General features: G+C 42.0%; 1 protein-coding gene across 2 annotated transcripts in view; it reads left to right on the top strand.

The window, feature by feature from the left end:
- The window catches only part of copg2 (COPI coat complex subunit gamma 2), a 113,330-nt gene that overhangs the window by 37,833 nt on the left and 52,654 nt on the right, over nucleotides 1-22,843 (top strand). For both annotated transcript variants that reach the window (XM_059943962.1, XM_059943961.1), the window contains exons 4-7: nucleotides 2,492-2,563; nucleotides 6,178-6,257; nucleotides 11,503-11,578; nucleotides 20,995-21,087. In XM_059943962.1, coding sequence (XP_059799945.1) covers nucleotides 2,492-2,563; nucleotides 6,178-6,257; nucleotides 11,503-11,578; nucleotides 20,995-21,087 — 321 coding nt within the window. The remainder of the gene's footprint in view (nucleotides 1-2,491; nucleotides 2,564-6,177; nucleotides 6,258-11,502; nucleotides 11,579-20,994; nucleotides 21,088-22,843) is intronic.

The following is a 22,843-nucleotide window of genomic DNA, read 5'->3' as shown; positions in this document are numbered from 1 at the left end:
TTTGTGTTTGTACGAAGGGGCGGGCATCGGCCACCGCTGCAGCGGCCATACGAGGGGCCGTTTATGGTGCTCCGGAACAACGGGTCCACGTTCGTGCTGGACGTTGGGGGGAAAGAGGAGGTTTTCACGGTGGACCGCCTCAAACCGGCCCATGTGGACCTGGCGCAACCGGCCAAGCTTCCGGCACCTCGGCGCAGAGGCCGACCTCCCAAGCAGGTTCTGGCCCAGACTGTGGACATTGGGGGGTGTATCGCCGGTTCTGGGGGGGGGGGTTATGTGGCGACCCATTTCCTGGCACATCCGAACCGACTCACAATTAGATAGCCTACGGGGGTTTGCGAGCACAGAGCTTTGGAGCCTCTGCGCCATGGGGGGCAGGTTGAGGGAGGCTTAAAAGTGAGGCTGAAGATTTCGAATAAAGTTTTTTCCTTCAACTGCAGTTACCGACTCCGTGTCGTAATTTTAGCGCTGCGTGTAGCGCCGCTACACTATCTCATTTTGTCCCATTTAACAGACCAATCTGAAACCTGCAACAACTGCATTATGATCATTCCTGGGTTCACACCAACTGTTAGTCCTCAGATTCCAGTGCCAGTACCAATCAGCCACCTGCCAGTTCTTGCACTTACCTTATTGATTTTCTATAATGTTTACCAATGGTGAAGATGGTTGAAGAAAGAAATTGAAGATGGGTCGAGTTGCCGGGCGCTTGTAGAAGAGTTGGGCTCTGGGCAAGAGTGCAGGCATCCCGGTGGTTTGGACGGCTGGATGGAGAAGAAAAATGGAGAACTTTGAAGTCTAGAATTTTAAGATGGAGGCAGTCATCTTGGGTTCATCAGCAGTGTGAATTTCTGCACAGTTTTATTCAATGGCCAGATCTTGTACTGTTGCTGCCCTCCAGAAGTGAAATAACAAAGCTGCAAATACATTTAAATTAACAGATGGAGACGAAAGGTTGTTCAATCCCTTAAATCCTGTGTGCCAGTTGGTGTGATTATATTTGATCTTCACCATCAATAGAAGGTTCCTCAAAATCAGTAATGATTTTAAAGTCAACATTTTGGGCAGCGACTCTTACAAGAGGTCCAGATGAAGGGTCTGTGCCTGAAACATCAACTCATTATTCCTTTCTATAAATGTTACCTGACCTGCTGAGTTACTCCAAAAATTTTTTGTATACAGTATGTCATTGATTCCATTGCTCTTTCCACAGATGCTGCCTGACCTGCTGAATATTTTACTGCATCGTAGTTTTTGTTTCAGATATTCAGATTTTGCAACTTTATTTTTTAATAACACAAGAGATTCTGCAGATGCTGGAGATCCAGAGCAACACATGGAAAATTCTTGAGGAACTCAGCAGAGCAGGCAGCATCAATGGAAATGAATAAATAGTTGACGTTTCAGGCCGATATCCTTCCTCAGGACCTTCAAATGTTTATTTTTCGCTGGTGGATGTTGCCTGGCATCCAGTATTTTTGTTTTTATTTATTATCAGAATACATACTATACAAGGTGTCATATGCTACCTTGAGATTTGATTTCTTGCAGCCATTCACAGTGGAACAAATAAATACAATCAAATCACTTAAAAAACTACACACAAAGTCTGGCAAACAACCACTGTACAAAAAGATAAACTGTGCACATACAAAAACGAACAAATAATAAAGAAATAATACAGAGAACATGAGTTGTAGGTCCTTGAAAGTGACTCCATAGGTCGTGGAATCAGTTCAGTGCTGAAGTGAGTGAAGATATCCAGACTGGTTCATGAGCCTGATGATTGAAGGGTAGTAACTGTTTCTGAGCCTGATGGTGTGGGACCCAAGGCTCCTGTACCACCACCTCGATGGCAGCAGCGAGAAGAGAGCACTGCGTGGGTGGTGGGGCTCCTTGACGTTGGGACTGCTTTCTTGTGGCAGTGTCCTTGTAAATGTGCCCAATAGCAGGGGGCACTTTTCCTGTGAAGGACTGGGCTGTATCCATCACTTTGTAGGATTTTCTGTTCTTGGGCATTGGTGTTTCCATACCAGGCCCTGGTGCAACCAGTCAGGATGCTCTCCACTGTGCATCTGTAGAAGTTTCTCAAAGTTTTAGATGACATGCCGAATCTGTATAAACCTCTTAAAATAATAATAATTGCTTATTTGCAGAAACAAGTGAGCAAATGAAGGGATTTGTGTGTGCCTGAATGAGTTCCTTCTCAAGATGCTCCTTTCCTTCCAAATGAGTTTGAGATCCCAACCCCCATTACTTGGCCAAACTCCCACAGGGACCGTGCATCCTGGAGTTTGGCATTTACTGCTTTTCCTCATTAGTTGGAAATACCATCAGGTGGAACATATTTGTGAAACGCATCTTCTATGTAACCTAATGTGCATTTTGTTCTGTGCTGTAACTTAAGTATGCATAAACCTTGTAAGTTCACCCAGTGGTCTTGTTCATGGGTAATCTGTTAATGTAAATAAATCTTTTTTGTTGTTAATAGGGAGAGCACATGGGCTCAGTGGAAGCTACAGAAGCATTTTTCGCTATGACCAAACTCTTCCAGTCCAATGATGTAAGTATCCATTGCTGGTATCACATAAGTGCTCTCATGCTTCAGAGTCTGTGCTTGTTTCTATGACCAGCTCTGAGCCACCGCTTTCCAAGTTATTATGCTTCAGCTAAAGGGGTTAATACTTTCACTCAGTCTGATCCCATGATGAAAAGCAAACTTGGAATGATTAGTATATCTTATAGTTCAAAGTTCCAGGCACTGTTCGAGTTTTAAAAATGACCTGTTTTATTCTGTTCCTTGCACTTCTGGAGAATATATTTAAAATTTCAGACACCAATTTTGAAGCTTGACAGACTTTATGTCTGTACTTTGGCCTTTACTGATTTCTGTGATAGTTTACAACATACCTTGACCAGGACAGTCTCTCTCTGTAACAGATGTAATGAAAGACCGCTATCTGTCCAAAATGATGCCACTGCAAATCCATGGGGTGGCACGGTAACGTAGTGGTTAGCACAACACTTTGCACTACCAGTGACCCGCGTTTAATTCCCACTGCTGCCTATAAGGAATTTTTGCCATTCTTCCTGTGATGTGGGCTTCTACCGGATGCTCCAGGCTTACCAGTTGGTAGGTTAATTGGACGTTGCAAATTGTCCCATGGTTAGGCTGAGATTAAAATCTGGGGATTACAGCACAGTGTAGTTTGCAGGACCTGAAGGACCTATTCTGCATTGTATCTCAATAAATAAATTAATAAAGTGTTTTAAGTTAATCCCTAATTAAATTGCATCAAATGTTACAAGGTTGGAGATCATCGAGTACCCCTTTAGTTAAAATTTTACAGAGAATCATAACATCTTTACATTTCAGATATGAGATTTCATTACGTCAGCAGTAGAGGTGTACAAGATTATAAAGCAGCATAGGTCAAGTGGATATCCAGGGGCTTTCTCCCAGAGTGGAAATAGCTAATACAGGAGTGGGGGAGGGGGGATATTTATTTATTTAAGGTGGTTAGAGGAAAATATAAAGGGACGTCAGGTATAGGTGTTTTTTTTTGCACAGAGTGGAAGGTGTGTGGAACCTGCTGCCAGAGTTGGTAGAGGCAGATGTATTAGGGGCATTTAGGAAACTTTTAGGCGGACACATTAATGATTTTTTAAAAATGGTATGCAGGAGGGAAGGGTTAGATTGATCCTGCATTAAGTTGAAAGGTCAGCCCAATATCATGGCCAAAGGGGCCTGTACTGTGCTGTAATGCTCCATGTGTGTAATGAGGTCTGGAAGGGTTGGGCTGAAAGTGGATGTAGGAGTGGTTATTAAGATATAAACCACTCCCCTCACTAATCTGAGAAGTAAGGTAATGTCCCTAGAAGGAAGAACTCAAAGCCTGAGATTTCCCTACCCTTTGCCTGTATCTGTTGTGGAATAACTGCTGAAGGTTAATTGTCATGATTAGTTAACAGCTCTGTTACTTGGCTTGTGAATATCAGTTAGTAACATTAGAGAATGTTGGTCCTTTTTTCCCAGCAGTTCTTTCCAGACCTTTTTGCATGGATGAGTTGGACCTTTGCCCTGTTTTTTGCCTGATTGTTCATTATGGGTCAAGAGACCAGCTGATAAGCAATGGGGTTTCAGCAGTTGTGGTTCAGTGGAATGGAATGAGCTGCAGTTATCACAGTCGGCAGATAGAAGGTATCCTGCCGAGGACCTTGAAACAGCTGCCATTATTTAGCATAAAAGCATCAGTAAGGTGTAAACAAAAGATTGATTCTGCATTTGCTGGAACTCCAGAGCGACACACGCAGTATGCTGGAGGAGCTCAGCAGGTCATTCAGCCTCTATGGAGGGGAATCCCACTGCTGCCTGTAAAGAGTTTGCTTTTTCTCCCCATGTACATTTCCTCCAGGTGCTCCGATTTCCTCCCACAACCCAAAGACATATTGGTTGGTAGGTTAAGCGGTCGTTGATTAGACTAGGATTAAAATCGGGACTGCTGGATGGCACATCTCAAAGGGCCAGTAGTGCCTATTCCATGCTACATGTCAATAAATAAATAAAAATGAATAAACAATGGAAGTTTCAAGCCAAGACCCTTCAACAGGACTGGAAAGAAAGGAGGGAAGAAGCCAGAATAAGAAAGTTGTGATGGGTGTGTTACGAACCCCGTAACTGGGTCACTTACCAGCAAAGATAGGGAGGTCCATTGAAGCCTGATGATACGATTTTTAACAGTATTTATTAGTAAAAATGCACAAAAATAATATCAATGCAAACATACAGATAATATACGTCATCAATACTAAATCTAAAAGTGCGGGTATAATAATAATCAATAAGAAATAAGCTCTATCGTTGTCTAGGGGATAATGTATTGTCTGATGGAAATATAAAAGTCACTCAGTTCATGCAGGCTGCAGCCTTTTGGGGACCGCTGTGTGGCAAAGGTTGGAGTGAGAGAGAGATTTTGAGAAACTTGCCAGCTTTCCTTTTATGATTTTGATCCATCAGAGTCTAGTTGGTGTGGCCGTTCACTTGTGGCCTCTCCTTTAGCTAAGCCATTCTTCCGTGGCGAGCCCGCCAATCCCAAGGCAAGGGAAGGATGCACACGAGCCCCCCACCGGCTGTCGCTATTAAACGCTGTCACAGGATTTCTAGCGTTTCTCCTGGCGCGTCTGAAAGGGTTGTTCCCCAGATCCTCTTTTCCCCTTACTCACGGGGTCTCAGATGTCAATCAGGTTGGGATGATGCAATCCCTCAACCAGCCCACTCTGGTCGTCCCCTGAGGGGCTTCAATGAATAGTACAGTACTCAATACACAATTCCGTCTCCGAGAGACAATAGCCGTTATCAGGGGTTTTTGTTTCGCTGAGGCTAGGACACATTCCAAACCTTGAGGATTCTGTGTGTCTCTCTCTCTCTCATTTCCTGGGTCCCAGACCCGAATTAATAGCAATCTTGCGATTCTCAAAAAGGAGGGGGTGACTTTGTACCCTTCGGCCCCTCAGAGTTGTGGCACATTCGTGGAAGGAGGAGGTGGTGGAAGGAGGTCAAGCTAGATGTTGGGTGAAGCCAGGTGGGTGAAAAACTGGGAAGTTATGTGGGAAAGGTAAAGGGCCGAAGAAAGGATCATCTGATAGGAGAGTAGACCTTGGGAGAAAGAGAAGGAGGAGGAGCACCAGAGGGTGATGATGGGCAGGTGACGAGAAGAGAAGGGGGTAAGATGGGAGTGAGAATGGAAAAAGAAGGGGGGGGGGCCAAAATTGCCAGAAGTTAGAGAAATCAGTGTTCAGGTTGGAAGCAACCTGCAAGTTGTACTTCTGATCAGGATATGGAGTGGGTGTGGAAACTTGTATTGCTTTGTGATGAACAGGGTGGTGAGCCTCATTCAATAGCCTTACTCATCATTTATCCATTCACCCATGCAAAATTGCTGCTGTGCTTAGCTCTGTAATAGGTACGAAGATGCAAAGCCTTTCATTGTATGTGACTTGCTTCATAATAGGATGATAAATGCAACCTTTCTAGTTGAAATTTTCAAAATCAATTCAATGAGGAAAGTATGAGTGCTGAATAATTTTCACATACAGATTGTCAAGTGATTACTGCTGAACCTTGTAGGCACAAAATATCAATGAATGACCCACTTATTTTCTTGCTGTTTCATTTAGCCCACCTTACGAAGGATGTGCTACCTGACGATTAAAGAAATGTCTACCATTGCTGAGGATGTCATCATAGTTACTAGCAGGTCGGTTTCCTGGGGTTAATAAAGGCACTTTACTTTTTCTTTAGGTTATTTAAGAATCTTTACAAGGATGTTGCCAGAACGAGTTATAGGGAAAGGTTGAATAAATTAGAGCTTTATTCCCTCAAGTGCAAGAGAATGAGGAGAGATTTGATAGGGGTATACAAAATTATGAAGGGGATAGATGGGGTAAATGCAAGCAAGCTTTTTGCAGTGAGGTTGCGAGAGACTAGAAGTAGAGATCATGGGTTAAGGATGAAAGGTGAAATATTTTAACAGGAACATGAGGGGAAACTTCACAGGGCGGTGAGAGTGTGGAATGAGCTGCCAGTATAAGTGATAAATGTGGGCTTGATTGCAACATTTAACAGAAATTTGAATAGGTTAATAGATGGGAGGGGATTGAAGGGTTATGTTTTGGGTGAAGTTCATAGAAACATGGAAAATAGGTGCAGGAGTAGGCCATTCAGCCCTTTGAGCCTGCACCGCCATTCAGTATGATCATGGCTGATCATCCAACTCAGAACCCTGTACCTGCTTTCTCTCCATACCAGCCTGTTTCTGTGCTGTGGAGTTCTATGCTAGCAGTATTCTGCACACCATGCACCACAGAACTGCTTAGTTTCTTATACTGCCAAAACATGGATGAAAGCTAAAAATGTGATCATAAAACAGGGGCAGAATTAGGTCATTTGGCCTATTGAATCTCCTCCACCATTTGATCATGGCTGATTTATGTTTCCTCTCAACCCCATTTTCTTGACTTCATTGCATAATTTGTGCAATATTGTGCTTCCTATTAAACTTCATTCAGTCTAAGTCTACCTGATAGGTTAACCTGTGTTCCATTACAGACTTTATTTTTTGAAAGGAGCTGAGTGTCAATGTGATTTGAGCAGTTGAAGATTATTTTTCTCCTTTAGGAGTTTTCATTAGTTAAGGGAGCTTCCTGGTTGTGTACTGTCAAAGCAAGCTTACAGTGATGTGCTATCATAAACCCGGGAGAGTCTGCAGATGCTGGAAATTCAAAGCAACACACAAAATGCTGAGCAACTCAGCAAGTCAGGCAGCGTCTATGGAGGGAATAAATAAGTCAACCTTTTGGGCTGGCACCCTTCATCTGATCAGATTTATTGATACTTTGTCGGGAGCTTGACCCTGAAATGTCAGCTGCTTATCCCCTTCTAAAGATGCTGTCCCCTCCAAGAGGACCACTACCTTGTCAAAGGGTTTGGGGGCGTGTGTGCTTCAATGACCTGGAAAGCTATGCTGGCTGGAGTCAGGACTTTATGCTTTGGCTTTTGGTAGGATTATTAATACCTAACAGGTCAAAGGGTAGAGGCCAGACTAAGAGTGGTCCACTGGTTCTTCAGGTTCAGGAGCTAACAACCCTGACTAGTAAAACAAAATTGTTATGGAAACAGCAATGAAGAATCCTTGTACATCTGGGTGTGATGGTATTCCTGAGTCTTCAGCTGGGACTGGCATGACTGACAGTAGTGAAAACTGAGAGGAAGCTACTGACATGATGAAGGAAGCTGTGAACACCACCAGAGTTGGAGGACCTTGATTGCTGCCCTAAACACCAGCGGCGTAATGGGCAGTAAGTATGTACGATGCTTCCCGAGTTCCTGCAGCATTTTGTATGTGTTATCTTAAAGCTCCTTCACAGTCACTTCACAATGTTTAGTTCTTGAAGTCACACTTTTAATTAAAGCAAACACTTAAGAATCACCTAAAAGCAGAAAGTGTTGGAAAATTCTTCAGGTATTGTTAAAACATAAAACATAGAACAGTACAGACCCTTCAGCCCACAATGTTGTGCTGACCTTTTACTTTACTCCAACATCAATCTAGCCCTTCCCTCCTTTTCGTTTAATCCTAATTCGACTTTGCTGGAGAGTAGAACAGAGTTAATCTTGTGGTGGAGCACAGTCTGAATCATCATGTACCTCTGAGGTATCTTCAGTTAATTTGCAGCCAGAATAGTTTCTATGATGCACTAATATAGGACGTCCCTGTTTCCTCCCACGGTCCAAAGACGTAATGGTTGGTAGGTTAATTGGACATTCTAAATTGTCCTATGATTAAACTCAGATTAAATCAGGGAATTGCTGGGCGGCACTGCTCTGCACTGTATCTTAATAAATATTAAACTTTGCATATTTTATTAATTTTCTTCTGGAAAGTATGTTTTTACCTATTTATCACCCTCACTGGGGTGCAGTTTTATTTGTGGCAACATGGGGTATATTTTAAAATCCATTGGTCCTGATCAGTTTTTTTTCCAGATGTAGTCAATGATGGTGGTTTGCCTGGTGAGCTTCACTGTGTCGCGATGGAATCTTATGTAGTGGGCTACCAGGATAAAGCTAGGTATGCTGAAAGCTAGTGAGGTTCATGTCTCCATCCCAGTTTGTGTTGCATTGAACATAAGACTGGAGCAGAATTCGGCTCATCAAGTCTGCTCTGCTCCACCTATTTGTCAAGGCTGATTTATTTTCCCTCTCAACTCCATATTCCTCCCTTCTCCCCATAGCTTTTGATGCTCTCAATAATCAAGAACTTATTAACCTTAACTTTAAATATGCCCATTGGCTTGGCCTCAAGGGCCATCTTTTGAGGTAGTGAATCTGTGGTAATGAATTCCACAAATTGATTACCCTCTGGCTAAATAAATTCCTCCTCATCTAACTGGATGTCCCTCAATTCTGAGGCTGTGCCCTTGGGTCCTAGACTCCCCCACTATATGGAACATCCTCTCTACATCCATATTATATAGGTATTTTAATATTTGCTAGGTTTCAGTGAGATACCCTCTTCCCCCCCACCCCCAGTCATCTAAACTGCAGTGCGTACAGGCCCCAGTGCCATCAAATGTTTCTCGTACTTTAACCCTGTTATTCCCGAGACCATTCTTGTGAATCGCCTTTGGAGCTTCTCCAATGCCAGTGCATCCTTTCCTAGAAAACGGTCCCAAAAACTGCTCCCAATACTCTTAAGTTTAGGCTGGCTAATCCTTGTAATGCCACAGCATTAAATCCTTGCTTATATATTCTACTCCTCTCCAAATGAATGCTAACGTTGCATAACCACACTAACCCAATGTGACTTTATCCTTAATAGATAAGAGCAACAAATCAATTGGTCACAGTTGCTGCAGTTCAGTCACTGACTGAAAGCTGGCAGATATAGAGTGAGAGCAGGGTTAGACTCTGATGTGTGATGCCATTCAGCAGTGAATAGTCTCTCAGCATTTCCTGTTTGTGCAACATGAAGATTGGAAGGTTGGATGAGATATCAGAGTGACGGGTTCCTGCTGTTCTGCCATTCTAGAGCTCTTCTTTTCGCCTCATCATATTACAGTTCACTACAGATGCCAGGGCAGCAGCTTTAACATGCAGGATTTCAGTCAGCAAAGTACAGGCATGGGAGGGATTCCAAACCTATAACATCAGCAATAAAGTTCCACATGTATGGTAATTTTGTCCTGAAGCTGTGTAGTTTCAATTACTTTGGGGTTTATGGGGAATAAATTATGCCCAAAGTGCCATATTCCAACTGCAGACAGTATGCTCTTCACCAGCATGAGGTGTTAATAAGATCCACTCTTCATCACAGAACATACTGTCTTTACAGCAACTCTGATTTTGCATAATTTTTCAACAATATTTGTCCCCTGGTCCAATATTTTGGAATGCATCAAAGCAAACCTTCTCGTTATTGCCATCCAATGTCTGCAAGTTAAATGAGAAGCAAACCTTTTTTTTTTGTTTTGACCAAAACGCTCTGCAAAGTGACCTTTTGAGCAGATATTTTGCTTTAAAATCTCACCCAGTTGTAAATAATACAGAAGAATAAATGAGGTTAATTATTTTCTAAACATCTTTAGATTCATTTATCACATGTACATCGAAAAATACAGTGAAATGCGCTGTTTATGTTGGCAACAAACTCAAATCAAGAATGTGCCGGAGCAGCCCACAAATGTCACCACTTATTCCAGCGCCAGCCTCGTATGTCCACAAAGTTCAGCAGATGCTGGAGAGTGCCTTTGTTCCAGAAGGTCAAAATGTCTGGAGACTTGACCATATCTAGGCTAGTTGTCTGCTACAGTGCTCAAGAGACAAATCTGCCCCAAAGGGTAGATGAAGCTATTCTGAAAATCAGGTGTTATTATTTTGGGGGACCTGTGTAATTACTGTGTAACTGAAGCAGTGCTTCAACTTCCTTTGGGAGTTTGTGGAGATTCGGCATGTCGTCTAAGACTATGACACACTTCTATAGCTGTGTAGTGGAGAGTATATTGACGGGGAACTTCACATCTGGCATGGAAACACCAGTGCTCTTGGATGACAAATTCCTCAAAGTAGTGGATACGGCCCAGTCCATTAAAGCTCTCCCAACCATTGAGCACATCTGTATGAAATGCTGTCACAAGAAAGCAGCATCCATCATCAGGAAACCCCACCACCCTGGACATGCATTCTTCTCAGTGCTGCCATCAAGAAGAAGGAAGGTACATGAGCCTCTGGACTCTCACCATCAGGTTCAAGAATAGTTACTACTCTTCAACCATCAGGCTCTTGAAGCAAAGGAAATAGCTTCACTCAACTTCACCTGCCCCATTATTGCAATGTTCCCACAGCCAATAGACTCACTTTGGAGGAGAATCTTCATCTCTTGTTCTCAATATCTATTGCTTATTTATTATTGTTTCTTTTTATATTTGCGGTTTGTTGTCTTCTGCACTCTGAACGTCCTTGTTTGACAGACTTCATTGATTCAGTTATGGTTATTCTCTTGATTTGTTGAGTATGCCCACAAGAAAATGAATCTCAGTGTTGTATAAGGTTACATATATGTACTTTGATAATAAATTTACTTTGAACTTTGAGGTTTTCCATTGTTACTACTAATCATCATGATTAAAATCATTGCAATCTGTCCATTTACGTCAGTGTTATAGCAGCTTCGTTGGCTACCGTGTTTCTTTATTATAGACAAGACTACAAAAAATATTGACTGGTGTGCTGTACAATGTCCTTATGTTGTAGAGATGCTATTTAAATCTTGATTTAAAGACTAGAGTAAAGAATCTCTTGGGCAATGGCAAAATGATATGGTAGTTTAATGGGTGTATGCTGTCTTGGAAACGTTCTCTTTATCGGCAAAATAAAAGAATCGTTTCATGTCATGTGGCCAAATTCTTGCTACAATTATTAGACAGTTCTTTTTCTCCCTTCAGTTTGACAAAAGACATGACTGGCAAAGAAGACAATTATCGTGGACCTGCTGTGAGAGCACTGTGTAAAATTACCGATGTAAGTAATGCTCTCAAAATAGCGCCTTGCATAGCTTGTATTGAAGTACATCGATAAGATTTAAAAGAAGTGCCCCTCTAATATAAAAATCAGAACTTGGCACAATCAGTATCTTCTAGTTTTGAATCTCTCTGCTGGTAATAATAATCCTTTGTTGGTGGTGCCAAACTTTTTTCCAGTGGTGATGTGCAAAATTTTCAAAGATTGCTGCTGTTTAAACTGTCACTCTAAACGTGTGGGCAAAGTTGATAAGAGCTTCACTCCATATCTTGCAGCAACACACATAATATGCTGGAGGAACTCAGCAGGTTCAGGGAGTATCTATGAAGGAGAATAAACAGTTGACGGTTCAGGCCGAGACCCTTCATCAGGAAGGAAGGGGAAGAAACCAGAATAAGAAGTGGGGTGGGGAGGGGAAGGAACATAAGCAGGAAGGTGATGGGTGAGACCAGGCGAGGGGGTGGGAATGAAGTAAGAAGCTGAGAGGTGATAGGTGGAAGTGGTGAAACACTGAAGAGGGAGAAATCTGATTGGAGTGGAGAGTGGACCATGGGAAAAAGGGAAGGAGGAGGGGAACAAGAGGGAGGTGATGGGCAGGTGAGGAGAAGAGAAGTGGGGTGAGTGGAGAACCAGAATGGGGAATGCAGAAAGAGGGAAGGGGGAACAGGTAAAATTAGCCTCTATTTTGTTGGGAGGACTTGATGAAGCTTAATTCCGAAAGTATTTGTATCCCCCAACATGGTTGAAAGTAAAATTGCCAGTAATAGACTGTTTCCTTCAGGATAAATTTTAAGTAATTTTCATGGATTTGTGAATCATGCCTTTGTTCAAAGTCCTGACTCTGGAATTTATTACCTAAATTTCTCCTCCCTTGTACCTTGCTTACCTTAAAATCTTCTAGGTTGACTAAAGTATGCATTTTGCTAAGCTTCGACTGACTGATTATCATCCCTGTGGAGATAGAAATAGCACTGGTAATATTGAAGTGATACTTCCATCGATAGCCATTGGTTTAACTGTGTGCTGCTAAGTGAGCTCGAGAGTAGCACAGGAAGAAGTCCTTTGGTGTACAATATCTTCAGTCAGAGTGTGGGAATCTTTGGAATTCATTGCCACAGATGGCTGTGGAGGACAAGTCATTGAGTTTATTTAAAGCAGAGGTTGGTAAGTTCTTGATTAGTCAGGGTGTTGAAGGGTACAGGAAGGTGGTGGGAAATTGGGGTTGAGAGGGATGATCAGCTACGATGGAATGGTGGAGCAGACTCAATGGGTCAAGTGGCCTAATTCTGCTCCTGTGTCTCATAGTGTTATAATGGGAAAGTCTTAGGCCAAGATTGCATCTTATCGTACAAGTTATCCAGTTAATAAGTGTTTGCTAACAGCAGGATAGAAGTTCTTTCAGGTTTTTCTGACATCTGCTAAACAGGAGGTGGAAGAGAGAACGTCCGGGGTGGGTGGTGTATTTGATGACATAGCCTGCTTTACTGAGGCACCGAGAAATGTAGACAGAGTCAGTCCATGGAGGAGAAGCTGGTTCCTGTGATGTGCTGAGCACTAATTTAGGAAGTTTATACCGCAGGCTAGCATTAGCACTAGCACTAGAGGTATTGGCTGGAATTCTGCCAACATTTAAATCAAATCTGCCTTTAGTTAAATTGTATCTCCGCAAAGCTGGGCATAATTGAAGCAGATGTTTCTTAGTGATGGCAGTCAGAAGAATCTTTAATGTAGTATTAGCTTCTAGAAGTCAGACTTTTTACAAACCCAGTGGGAGACCATTTTTTTTTACATTTAATGTTGAAAATTACATTTGACTTGGCTTTAAACAGCAAAAAAACATGAGGCTGCATTAAATAGAAAAATCTGCACTTGAAGTAATTAAGTGGTTGTCTGGCTCTAGGATTGGTGGAGATATGTACAGTCCATGGCTAGAAATACCAGCAGTGCACAGGGTTCATATTAATACTGGCCTTGTGTTAATCTACTTTTTTTTTTGAATGGTTAGCTATTTCAAGATAATTTGTTTTCTACATTGTCATCATTTTTTTGTTTTTTTTCATTCTCACTATTTATTAGTGAAGTTTGATTTGCAATATCTGTACATCTTTTAGTAGAAGTGCCAATTATAGTTAAATGCCTGTCAGAAGAAAACGAGTTTGATTTTCACCTGGTTATTCTTTCCTTTGATGCTATTCAGTCTGGAATACCAACACTTCAAGTTTTGATTTTTGATTTGCTGTCTTCATAAGCCCACTTCCAGCGAGCGTGAGGTGATTTTTTTTTCCCTGCTGCAAGTACTGTGCATATTTAAATCTGCTGTCCTCTCCCCTCTTGAGCACAAATCAACCTTTGTTTGTTCTGTCCTTGCAAACTACACCGACTCTTTCCCCCACCTCAATTCACAAATTCCTTTTTCTATCATCACTTATCATCTTCAATATTGGTATCTATCTTTCCTCAGTCAAGAATCCTTTTAGTCAGTTATCATCTCTGTTAGAGCACTAAAATGACACTTAATGTAATCACAGTATGTCTTTAGTGACTCAGTTGTCAATTTGTTCAATTTCTTTTCCATTCCCTTATTTCCCATTATAATTCCTCTTCCTGTAAAAGATCCCCATTTGTTTCTGGCTGAAATCAACATATAGCGGTGCTGGAAAGTTTGTGAACCTTGCAGAATTTTCTCTATTCTACGTAAATATGACTTAATGCGATCAAATCTTCACACAAGTCCTAAAACTAGATAAAGAGAAACCCAATTAAATAAATAACACAAAACCCTTGTACTTGTTTATATATTTATTAAGAAAAATGATCCAATGTTATGTGTATTTAGACCAGTGATGTTGTGGGGGTGGAACTGGACTCTCTGACGGTGGTGTCTGAAAAGAGGATGCTGTCCAAGTTGCATGCCATAATGTACTGGTTAGGCACAGGAGTACATTCAGCCAGAGACTCATTCCACCGAGATGTAACACTGAGCGTCATAGGAAGTCATTCCTACCTGTGGCCATCAAACTTTACAACTCCTCCCCCGGAGTGTTAGACACCCTGAGCCAATAGGCTGGTCCTGGACTTATTTCCACTTGGCATGATTAACTTATTATTATTTAATTATTTATAGTTTTATATTGCTATATTTCTTCACCGTTCTTGGTTGGTGCGGCTGTAGCGAAACCCAATTTCCCTCGGGATCAATAAAGTATGCCTGTCTCTATTTATTGGAAAAAGTCTGTGAACCTTTGCTTTCAGTAGCTGGTGTGAGCCCCTTGTACAGCAATAACTTCAGAATTAGGTTTATTATCACTGGCATGTGACGTGAATTTTTTAAATTTAGCTGCAGTTCAATGCAATACATAATCTTGCAGAGAGAAAAAATAAATAAAACATAATAAACAAGTAAATCAATTATGTATATTGAATAGATTCAAAAAACATGCAAAAACAGAAAAACTGTATATTTTTAAAAAAAGTGAGGTAGTGTCCAAAGCTTCAATGTCCACTTAGGAATCGGATGGCAGAGGGGAAGAAGCTGTTCCTGAATCTCTGAGTGTGTGCCTTCAGGCTCCTGATGTAGCAATGAGAAAAGGGCATGCCCTGGGTGCTGGAGGTCCTTAATAATGGACGCTGCCTTCCTGAGACACCGCTCCCTAAAGATGTGTTGGGTACTTTGTAGGCAAGTGAGCTGACTACACTTACAACCTTCTGTAGCTTCTTTCGGTCCTGTGCAGTACCCCTCCATACCAGACAGTGATGCAGCCTATCAGAATGCTCTCCACGGTACGGCTATAGAAGCTTTTGAGTGTATTTGTTGATATACCAAATCTCTTCAAACACCTAATGAAGTACAGGCAGTCCCCGAGTTACGAACATCCAACCTACGGACAACTTGTACTTACAAACCGAGGAAGGAGAACGCCGTCTGTCATTTTAAGTCAGATCATGATGCCGTCTGTCATCTTAAGTCATTGCAGTTGACACTGCATTGAATGTTTAACTTTGTGTTTGGCTTAAATTGTTGTTAATAAGATTCACCCTACCCCCACCATTCCAGTCGGCTGGTGGCGCAGTGAGATCAGCGCCGGGCTAGAGAATGGAGGTTCATGAGTTCGAGGATCCAATTACAGAGGGAGGTAGGGAGGTACAGAGGCCCAGGTTCTGCAGCTTCTCAATCAGGATTGTGGGAATGATGGTATTAAATGCTGAGCTATAGTTGATGAACTGCATCCTGATGTAGGTGTTTGTGTTGTCTAGGTTGTCTAAAGCTGTGTGGAGAGCCATTGAGATTGCATCTGCTGTTGACCTATTTTGATAGTCAAATTGCAGTGGGTCCAGGTCCTTGCTGAGGCAGGAGTTCGGTCTAGTCATGACCAACCTCTCAAAGCATTTCATCACTGTCAATGTGACTGCTACCAGGCGATAGTCTTTAAGGCAGATCACTATTCTTCTTAGCCACTGGTATAATTGTTGCCTTTTTTGAAGCAAGTGGAAACTTCTGCCCATTGCAGTGAGAGGTTGAAAATGTTCTTGAATACTCCTGCTAGTTGGTTGGCACAGATTTTTAGAGCCTTACCGGGTACTCCATCGGGACCTTCTGCCTTGCGAGGGTTCACTCTCTCTAAATACAGTCTAACATCGGCCTCTGAGACAGAGATCACAGGGTCATCAGGTGCAGCAGGGATCTTCACAGCTGTAGTTGTGTTCTCCCTTTCATAGTGTGCACAGAGGCGTTGAGTTCATCTGGTAGTGAAGCATCGCTGCCATTCATACTGTTGGGTTTCGCTTTGTAGGAATTAATGTCTTGCGGACCCTGCCAGAGTTGCCTTGCACCTGGTATCACCTCCAACCTCGTTCGAAATTGTCCCTTCGCCCTTGAAATAGCCCTCTGCAAATCATACCTGGTTTTCTTGTACAGGCCTGGGTTGCCAGACTTAAATGCCACAGATCTAGCCTTCAGCAGATGACATATCTCCTGGTTCATCCACTGTTTTTTGTTTGGGAATGTACAAAAAGTCTTTGTAGGCACACACTCATCCATGCAGGTTTTAATGAAGTTGGTATAAACTGCAACATACTCAACCAGATTCAAAGATTAATCCATGAATACAGTCCAGTCCACCGATTCAAAGCAGTCCTGTAGGGCCTTCTTGGTCCTTACTGCTGGTGCTGCAATCTTCAGTCTATATTCTCTGCCTATATTCAGGGAGTAGAAGTACAGCTAGGTGATCTGAATTCCTGAAGTGAGGGCCTGGAATAGCATGGTAGGCATTCTTGATGGTGGTGTAGCAATGGTCCAGTGTGATGTTTCCTCTGGTATTGCAGGTGATCTGTTGATGATAGTTGCTTAGTGTTTTTTTTTCAGACTGGCCTGGTTAAAATCTCCCAAAACGATAGTGAAGGTGTTAGGGTGCGCTGTTTTGTGCATATTGATCCTATTACTCAGATCATCAGGCTTCAGATCATCTAAAGCCTGCTTGACATTGGCCTGAGGTAGAATGTAAACTGCTACCAGAATGACTTCAGAGAACTCCTGCGATAGGTAAAAAGGACAACGTTTTACTGCTAGATATTCCAGGTCTGCTGAGCAGAACTGGGACAGCATTGATATATTTGTGCACCAAGGAGAGTTGATCATGAGGCATACTCCTCCACCTCTGCTTTTCAGAGATTCTATAGATCTATCCTGACGGTGTATAGTAAACCCGTCCATCTGGATTGCTACACCTGGTACGGAAGGAGTTAACCAAGATTTTGTGAAACAAAGGACACACACAGTCCTAATGTCCCTGTGATTCAGCAACCTGGTTCTGAAATCATCGATTATATTCACCAGAGACTGCACATTCGCCAGCAAGATGGTCGGTATAGGGAGTTTAAAACCCCGTTTGCTTAAGTGCACTTGTAATCCTGATGTACGCCTGCGCTTCTTCCGAAGTGTCCTCTGTGAGCTTCTCCAACCATAAACGTGTCCTTTCTGTTGGTTTTAAGCAGTGATATTTCATTTAAAGACATTAAGACATCTTTGTTGACTGTACTGACCTTGGAAGCAGTTCTACTTTTTCGCAGTAATGGGCGGAAATGGGAATATTTAATCGTAATCATTGAGAGTACTGCTGCTACTCGAGTTGTGCCAAGGTACCCTATGTTTTCAACCACTTGTTTCCAGTAACTGTTGATCAGTCCTGCACTTTGGCTTGGCAGAATTTTAGCCATTCCTCCTTACTAAACTGCTTCAATTCTGGGATGCTGGTAGGGTTCCTGCAGGAGCTTCAGGTCCTTCCACAACATTTCTATAGGATTAAGGTCAGGACTTTGACTCGGCCATTCCAAACAATGGATTTTCTTCTTTTTAAGCCATTCTGTTGATTTACTCTTGGCTTTTGTATTATTGTCTTGTTGCATTATCCAACTTCTTGTTAAGCTTCAGGTGATGGACTGCTACCCTGACATTCTTCTGTAAAATATCTTGATGCAATTTTAAATTAATTGCCCCTCAACAAGTGCAAGCTGTCCAGGCCCTGAGGCAGCAAAGCAGCCCCAAACCATAATGCTCCTTCCACCGTGTTTCACAGTTGGGTTGAGGTTTTGATGTTGGTGTGTGGTGCACTTTTCCTCCAAGCATAGCAATGTGCATTTTTGCCAGAAGGTTCAACTTTTACCTCATCTGTCCACAAAATATAGTCTCAGAAGAGCTGTAGAACATCCGGGTGGTCTTTTACAAACTTGAGACGTCAGCAATTTTTTTTGGGGGGAGCAGTGGTTTCCTACATGTTGTCCTTCCAGAACATTCTTGTTCACTGTTTCTCTTATAGTGGACATGTGAACAGAGACTTTAGCAAGTTCTAGAGATTTCCGCAGATCTTTTGCTGTTACCCTTGGGTTCTTTTTCACCTCCTTCAGCTCTTGATGTGATCTTCGCAAAATGCCCTCTCCGAGGGAGAGTGGCAACAGTACTGAGTTTCCTTCATTTGTAGACAATTTCTCTTACAGTGGACTGATAAACACTCATCAGAAATGCTTTGGTAGCGTTTTCCATCTTCATGCATCAATACAATTTTTCCAAGGTGCTCTGAATTTTTTTTTGATTGAGGCATGATGCACGTAAACAGATCTTTCTTGAGAAGAGCGGGCTCTGTGAGTAATCTGACTTTGTTTGCCTTTTTTATAGGGCAGGACACCTCTACAACCCACACCTCCAAACTCATGTCATTGTTTGGAACACCTGACTTCAAATATAGCTTTTTTAGAAGACATTACCTCAGAGGTTCACATACTTTTTCCAACAAATACATGTTTATTTATTAAGAAAAATGATCCAATATTACAAGTATCATGCCTTGTGTTAATAATTGGGTTCTCTTTATCTAGTTTTAGGGCTTATGTGACGATCTCTTCACATTTTAGGTCATACTTATGCAGAAATAGAGAAAATTCTACAGGGTTTACAAACTATCTAGCACTCCCCATAATCCCACGCCTGGTGCCAGACCAGTAACTCTGTGTCTATCTCTTCAGATGCTACCTGTTCTGCTGTGCATTTGGTGTTTTAACTTAATATTTTCCAGCATTCACAAAGTGATGGCACAGTGGTGCAGCAAGTGAAGTTGCTGCCTCACAGCTTCAGTCATCCACCTCTAGTGCTGTCTGTGGAGTTTGCATGTTCTCACTGTGAATGCATGGGTTTCCCATGTGGTTCTCCAATTTGCTTCCATGTCCCCAAGACTTGCAAGCTGATTTGTTAATTGTCAACTCAAAATTGCCCTGAGATGTGTGGTTGATCATGGGGGAATGTAAGGAAGAATAAAAATGTGATTAGTGAGAATTGGTACTTGTTGGCCAGTGTTACTCAGTGGGCCGATGGGCTTGTTTTTCCACTGATGATTCTGTTATAGCACAGTTTTAGGGAAGGACGTTAAATATCTCTTTGCAGAACCCAATAGATTTTCTGAGAGAGAGATGAGGAAGGAAGCCACCACTTCCATTAACCTATGCTTTCTTTATACAAGTTTAGAAACCAACGAGTTGTAAACAGTCATAACTTTATGAAACTGGTGAGCCAATCCAATTAGATGTGAATTAACATGTATTCCTATGATACTGAAACTGACTGAAGTGGTTATTGCCATCTCATTTCAGTGAAATTCTCATTTTTGTTTGCTGTTTCTAATTTTCAAAATTTGGTGTTGTGTGCCACGATTTGAAGACAGCTTCCCAAATGGGCTCCTTCCCCTTTCCATCTCTTTTGCTGCATGGTTCTGTTACCAATGCCCGGTGCAAATTTAAGGAAAGAATGGTGTGAAATAGGTGTTGACAAGATATCTGTACTGTGTTTTGAATACCAGTGATATCAAAGAGTTATTGAGTCAGAGTGATAAGTATAACACAGAAATAGGCCCTTCTGTGCACCCAGTCTGTACCAAACCATTTGAACTGCCTACTCCCATTGACCTGCACCGGGACCATAGCCCTCCATATCCCTATCATCCATGCATCGATCCAAATTTCTCTTAAACATTGAAATCAAGCTTGCATGCACCACTTGTCTCTCTCCCGTTCCAAGCCTTTCTCTTTACAATTTTATATATACGCTCACGCATGCACTTCTGCAATTCTAAACTTTTATTTCCCAGTGGTGATTGTACTTCAGCTGCTTTGGAGTCTAAAATTTTCTGCCTTAACATTTCCTTTTCCAATGTAGTAAGGGCTACCACATTGACCAAGCTTTTAATCATCTTTTCTAATACTTCACTGAGTTGTTGTCAGATTGAGTATTAGCAGTAACATAACATCTTCAGATATTTAGTTGCATAAATAAATTTTATCAATCAGTTCACACTTTCACTATTTATTTATTGAGATACGTGGCCCTTCCAATCCTTCAAGTCATGCCACTCAGCAACTCCCGATTTAATCTATCCTAATCATGGGACAATTTACACTGACCACTTAACCTGCACCTTTGGAGTTTGGGAGTAAACTGGAGCACCTGAAGGAAACCCACGTGGTCTTGGGGAGAATGTACAAACTCCCTCCCAACATCAGTGGGAAATGAACCCGGGTCACTGGTACTATAACCATTTCGCTATTGTGCCCCCCTTCAAACCACTTCTGGTTAGCTTGTTCTTCATGCAGACTCCAGTAAGATGTTCTTTTATCTAGGTTGTGGCTTGTGCATTCTAACACTGTGCACTCACTTTGTTCATGATGTATTTTTATAAAGCTGATAGCTCTCTCCATGAGGTGTAGAAATATCTGGTATACAAAAGCAATTCAACTGCATATTGACTTTTTCGGCATCATTGCCTTATTGCTCCTCTGAGCTGTAAACTTGTCTGTCCAGCTGATTAAAATGGTGGCTTTTCTGAATATCATATTTCAGGTCTGTTTCATCCATTCTCTTGTTTCTTCCCTGACAGAGCACCATGCTGCAAGCAATTGAACGTTACATGAAGCAGGCAATAGTAGACAAAGTTCCCAGTGTCTCCAGTTCTGCATTGCTTTCTTCCCTGGTGAGTAGTGCCACAAAATACGCTACTGCATTCGGTTGAAGGAAGAATGCCGCTCACCCTGAGCGTGCTAAGGCATCCTACGGAACCCTGACTAATTGTATAACATTATGTACCGAAGTACACTAGTGTGGTTGCTGTTGGATTGCTAAACAGAAATCTTGTGTCCAGCACTCTTGATGCAGCCTTCTCTACATTGGTGAGACCCATCATAAATTGGGGGACAGCTTCGTTGAGCAGCTTTACACCATTAGCCACAAATGGGACTTTCCAGTGGCCAAATATGTTAATTTCAATTCCCATCGTGACATGTCAGTCCATGGCCTTCTCTACTGTTGCAATGAGGCCACCTACAGGGTGGAAGAGCAACAACTTGTATTCTGTCTGGGTACCCTCCATCCTGATGCCATGAATATCGATTTCTCCTTCTAATAAACAAGTTTTCACCCCTCCCCCACAACTCTATTCCCTACTCTGACCTTTACTGTTCACCTGTCTTTTATGTTCCCCCTTGGTTCTCCTTTATCCTCTGGCCCACTCTCCTCTCCAATCAGATTCTTTCTTTTTCAGGCCTTGACTTTTTCCACCCACCGGGCTTCACCTATCACTTTCCAGCGAGCTTCTTTCCTCTTCTCCACACTCCATCCCCCTTCTTTTCCAGTCCTGAAGAAGAGTCACATCCCAAAATGTCAACTGTTTATTCTTTTCCATAGAGGCTGTCTGGCCTGCTGTGTTCCTCCAGTATTTTGTGTGTTGATCTCGATGATTGAGCAGGAGAGGTTTCCCCAAATGGCATTTGGGAAACTTGGTTTTGAGTAAATAAATTAATCTGAATTAAAAATCTGAAGTTAGCAATAGTGACTGTGAGACCAATAATTGTAAAAGCCCTCCTTATTCATTAAGACCATAAGGTATAGGAGCAATATTGGGCCTTTTGGACCTTTGAGTCTGCTGTGCTATTTCAGCACGGCTGTCTCTTTTTCCCTTTCAACCCCAATCTCCTGCCTTCTCCCTCTATCCCTTCATGCTTGACTAATCAAGAACCTATCAACCTTGGCCTTAAATGACTTGGCCTCCACAACTCCCATGGATTCACCACTGTCCTGCTAAAGAAATTCCTCCTCAATTCCATTTTTTAAGAACATCCCTCTTTTCTGAAGCTGTGTCCTCTAGTTTTAAATGATTTAATGTCCTTAAATAGGAGAGTTCTACTATCCTTGCTCTTCTTTGCTTGCAGGGGATTCCAGAGCTGTTTAGAATTGTTGTCTCCTAATTGCCCTGTGAAATGTCTGAGCAAGTTACTTAGTTCAAGACTGAGAGAAGGGAGAAAAGAAATGCTGGTTTTGTCAATCTTAACCTATAGCATGCTGGGCGAGCTCAGCCTGTGAGGCATTACCTATGGAAAGTAATAACACTTAAACGTTTTGGACTGAGCCTTTCTTCGGGACCGGGACAGAAAGGGAAGCAGCCAGAAATAAGCTGGCGGGTAGGTGATAGGTGAAAGCCAGAGTAGGGGAAGCTTCAAACTAAATTTATTATTGAAGAGCGTATATAATGCTATGTACTACCCTGAGATTCATTTTCCTGCAGGCAGTTAACAATAGATACAAAGAAACACAATAGAATCTATTGAAAACTACAAATGCTGTACAGAAGCAAAGATGGACAAACAGCCAATATGCTAAAAAAGACAAGCTGTGCAAATAAATTAAAAAATAATATTGTGACCATAAGTTGATGATTGGAGGAGGTAAAGCAC

Source organism: Hypanus sabinus, chromosome 19 (genome assembly GCF_030144855.1).
Source record: "Hypanus sabinus isolate sHypSab1 chromosome 19, sHypSab1.hap1, whole genome shotgun sequence".
In the NCBI taxonomy this organism is placed as follows: Eukaryota; Metazoa; Chordata; class Chondrichthyes; order Myliobatiformes; family Dasyatidae; genus Hypanus; species Hypanus sabinus.
Note: the sequence above shows the minus strand (reverse complement) of the source record. Positions and strands in the feature narration are given on the sequence as shown.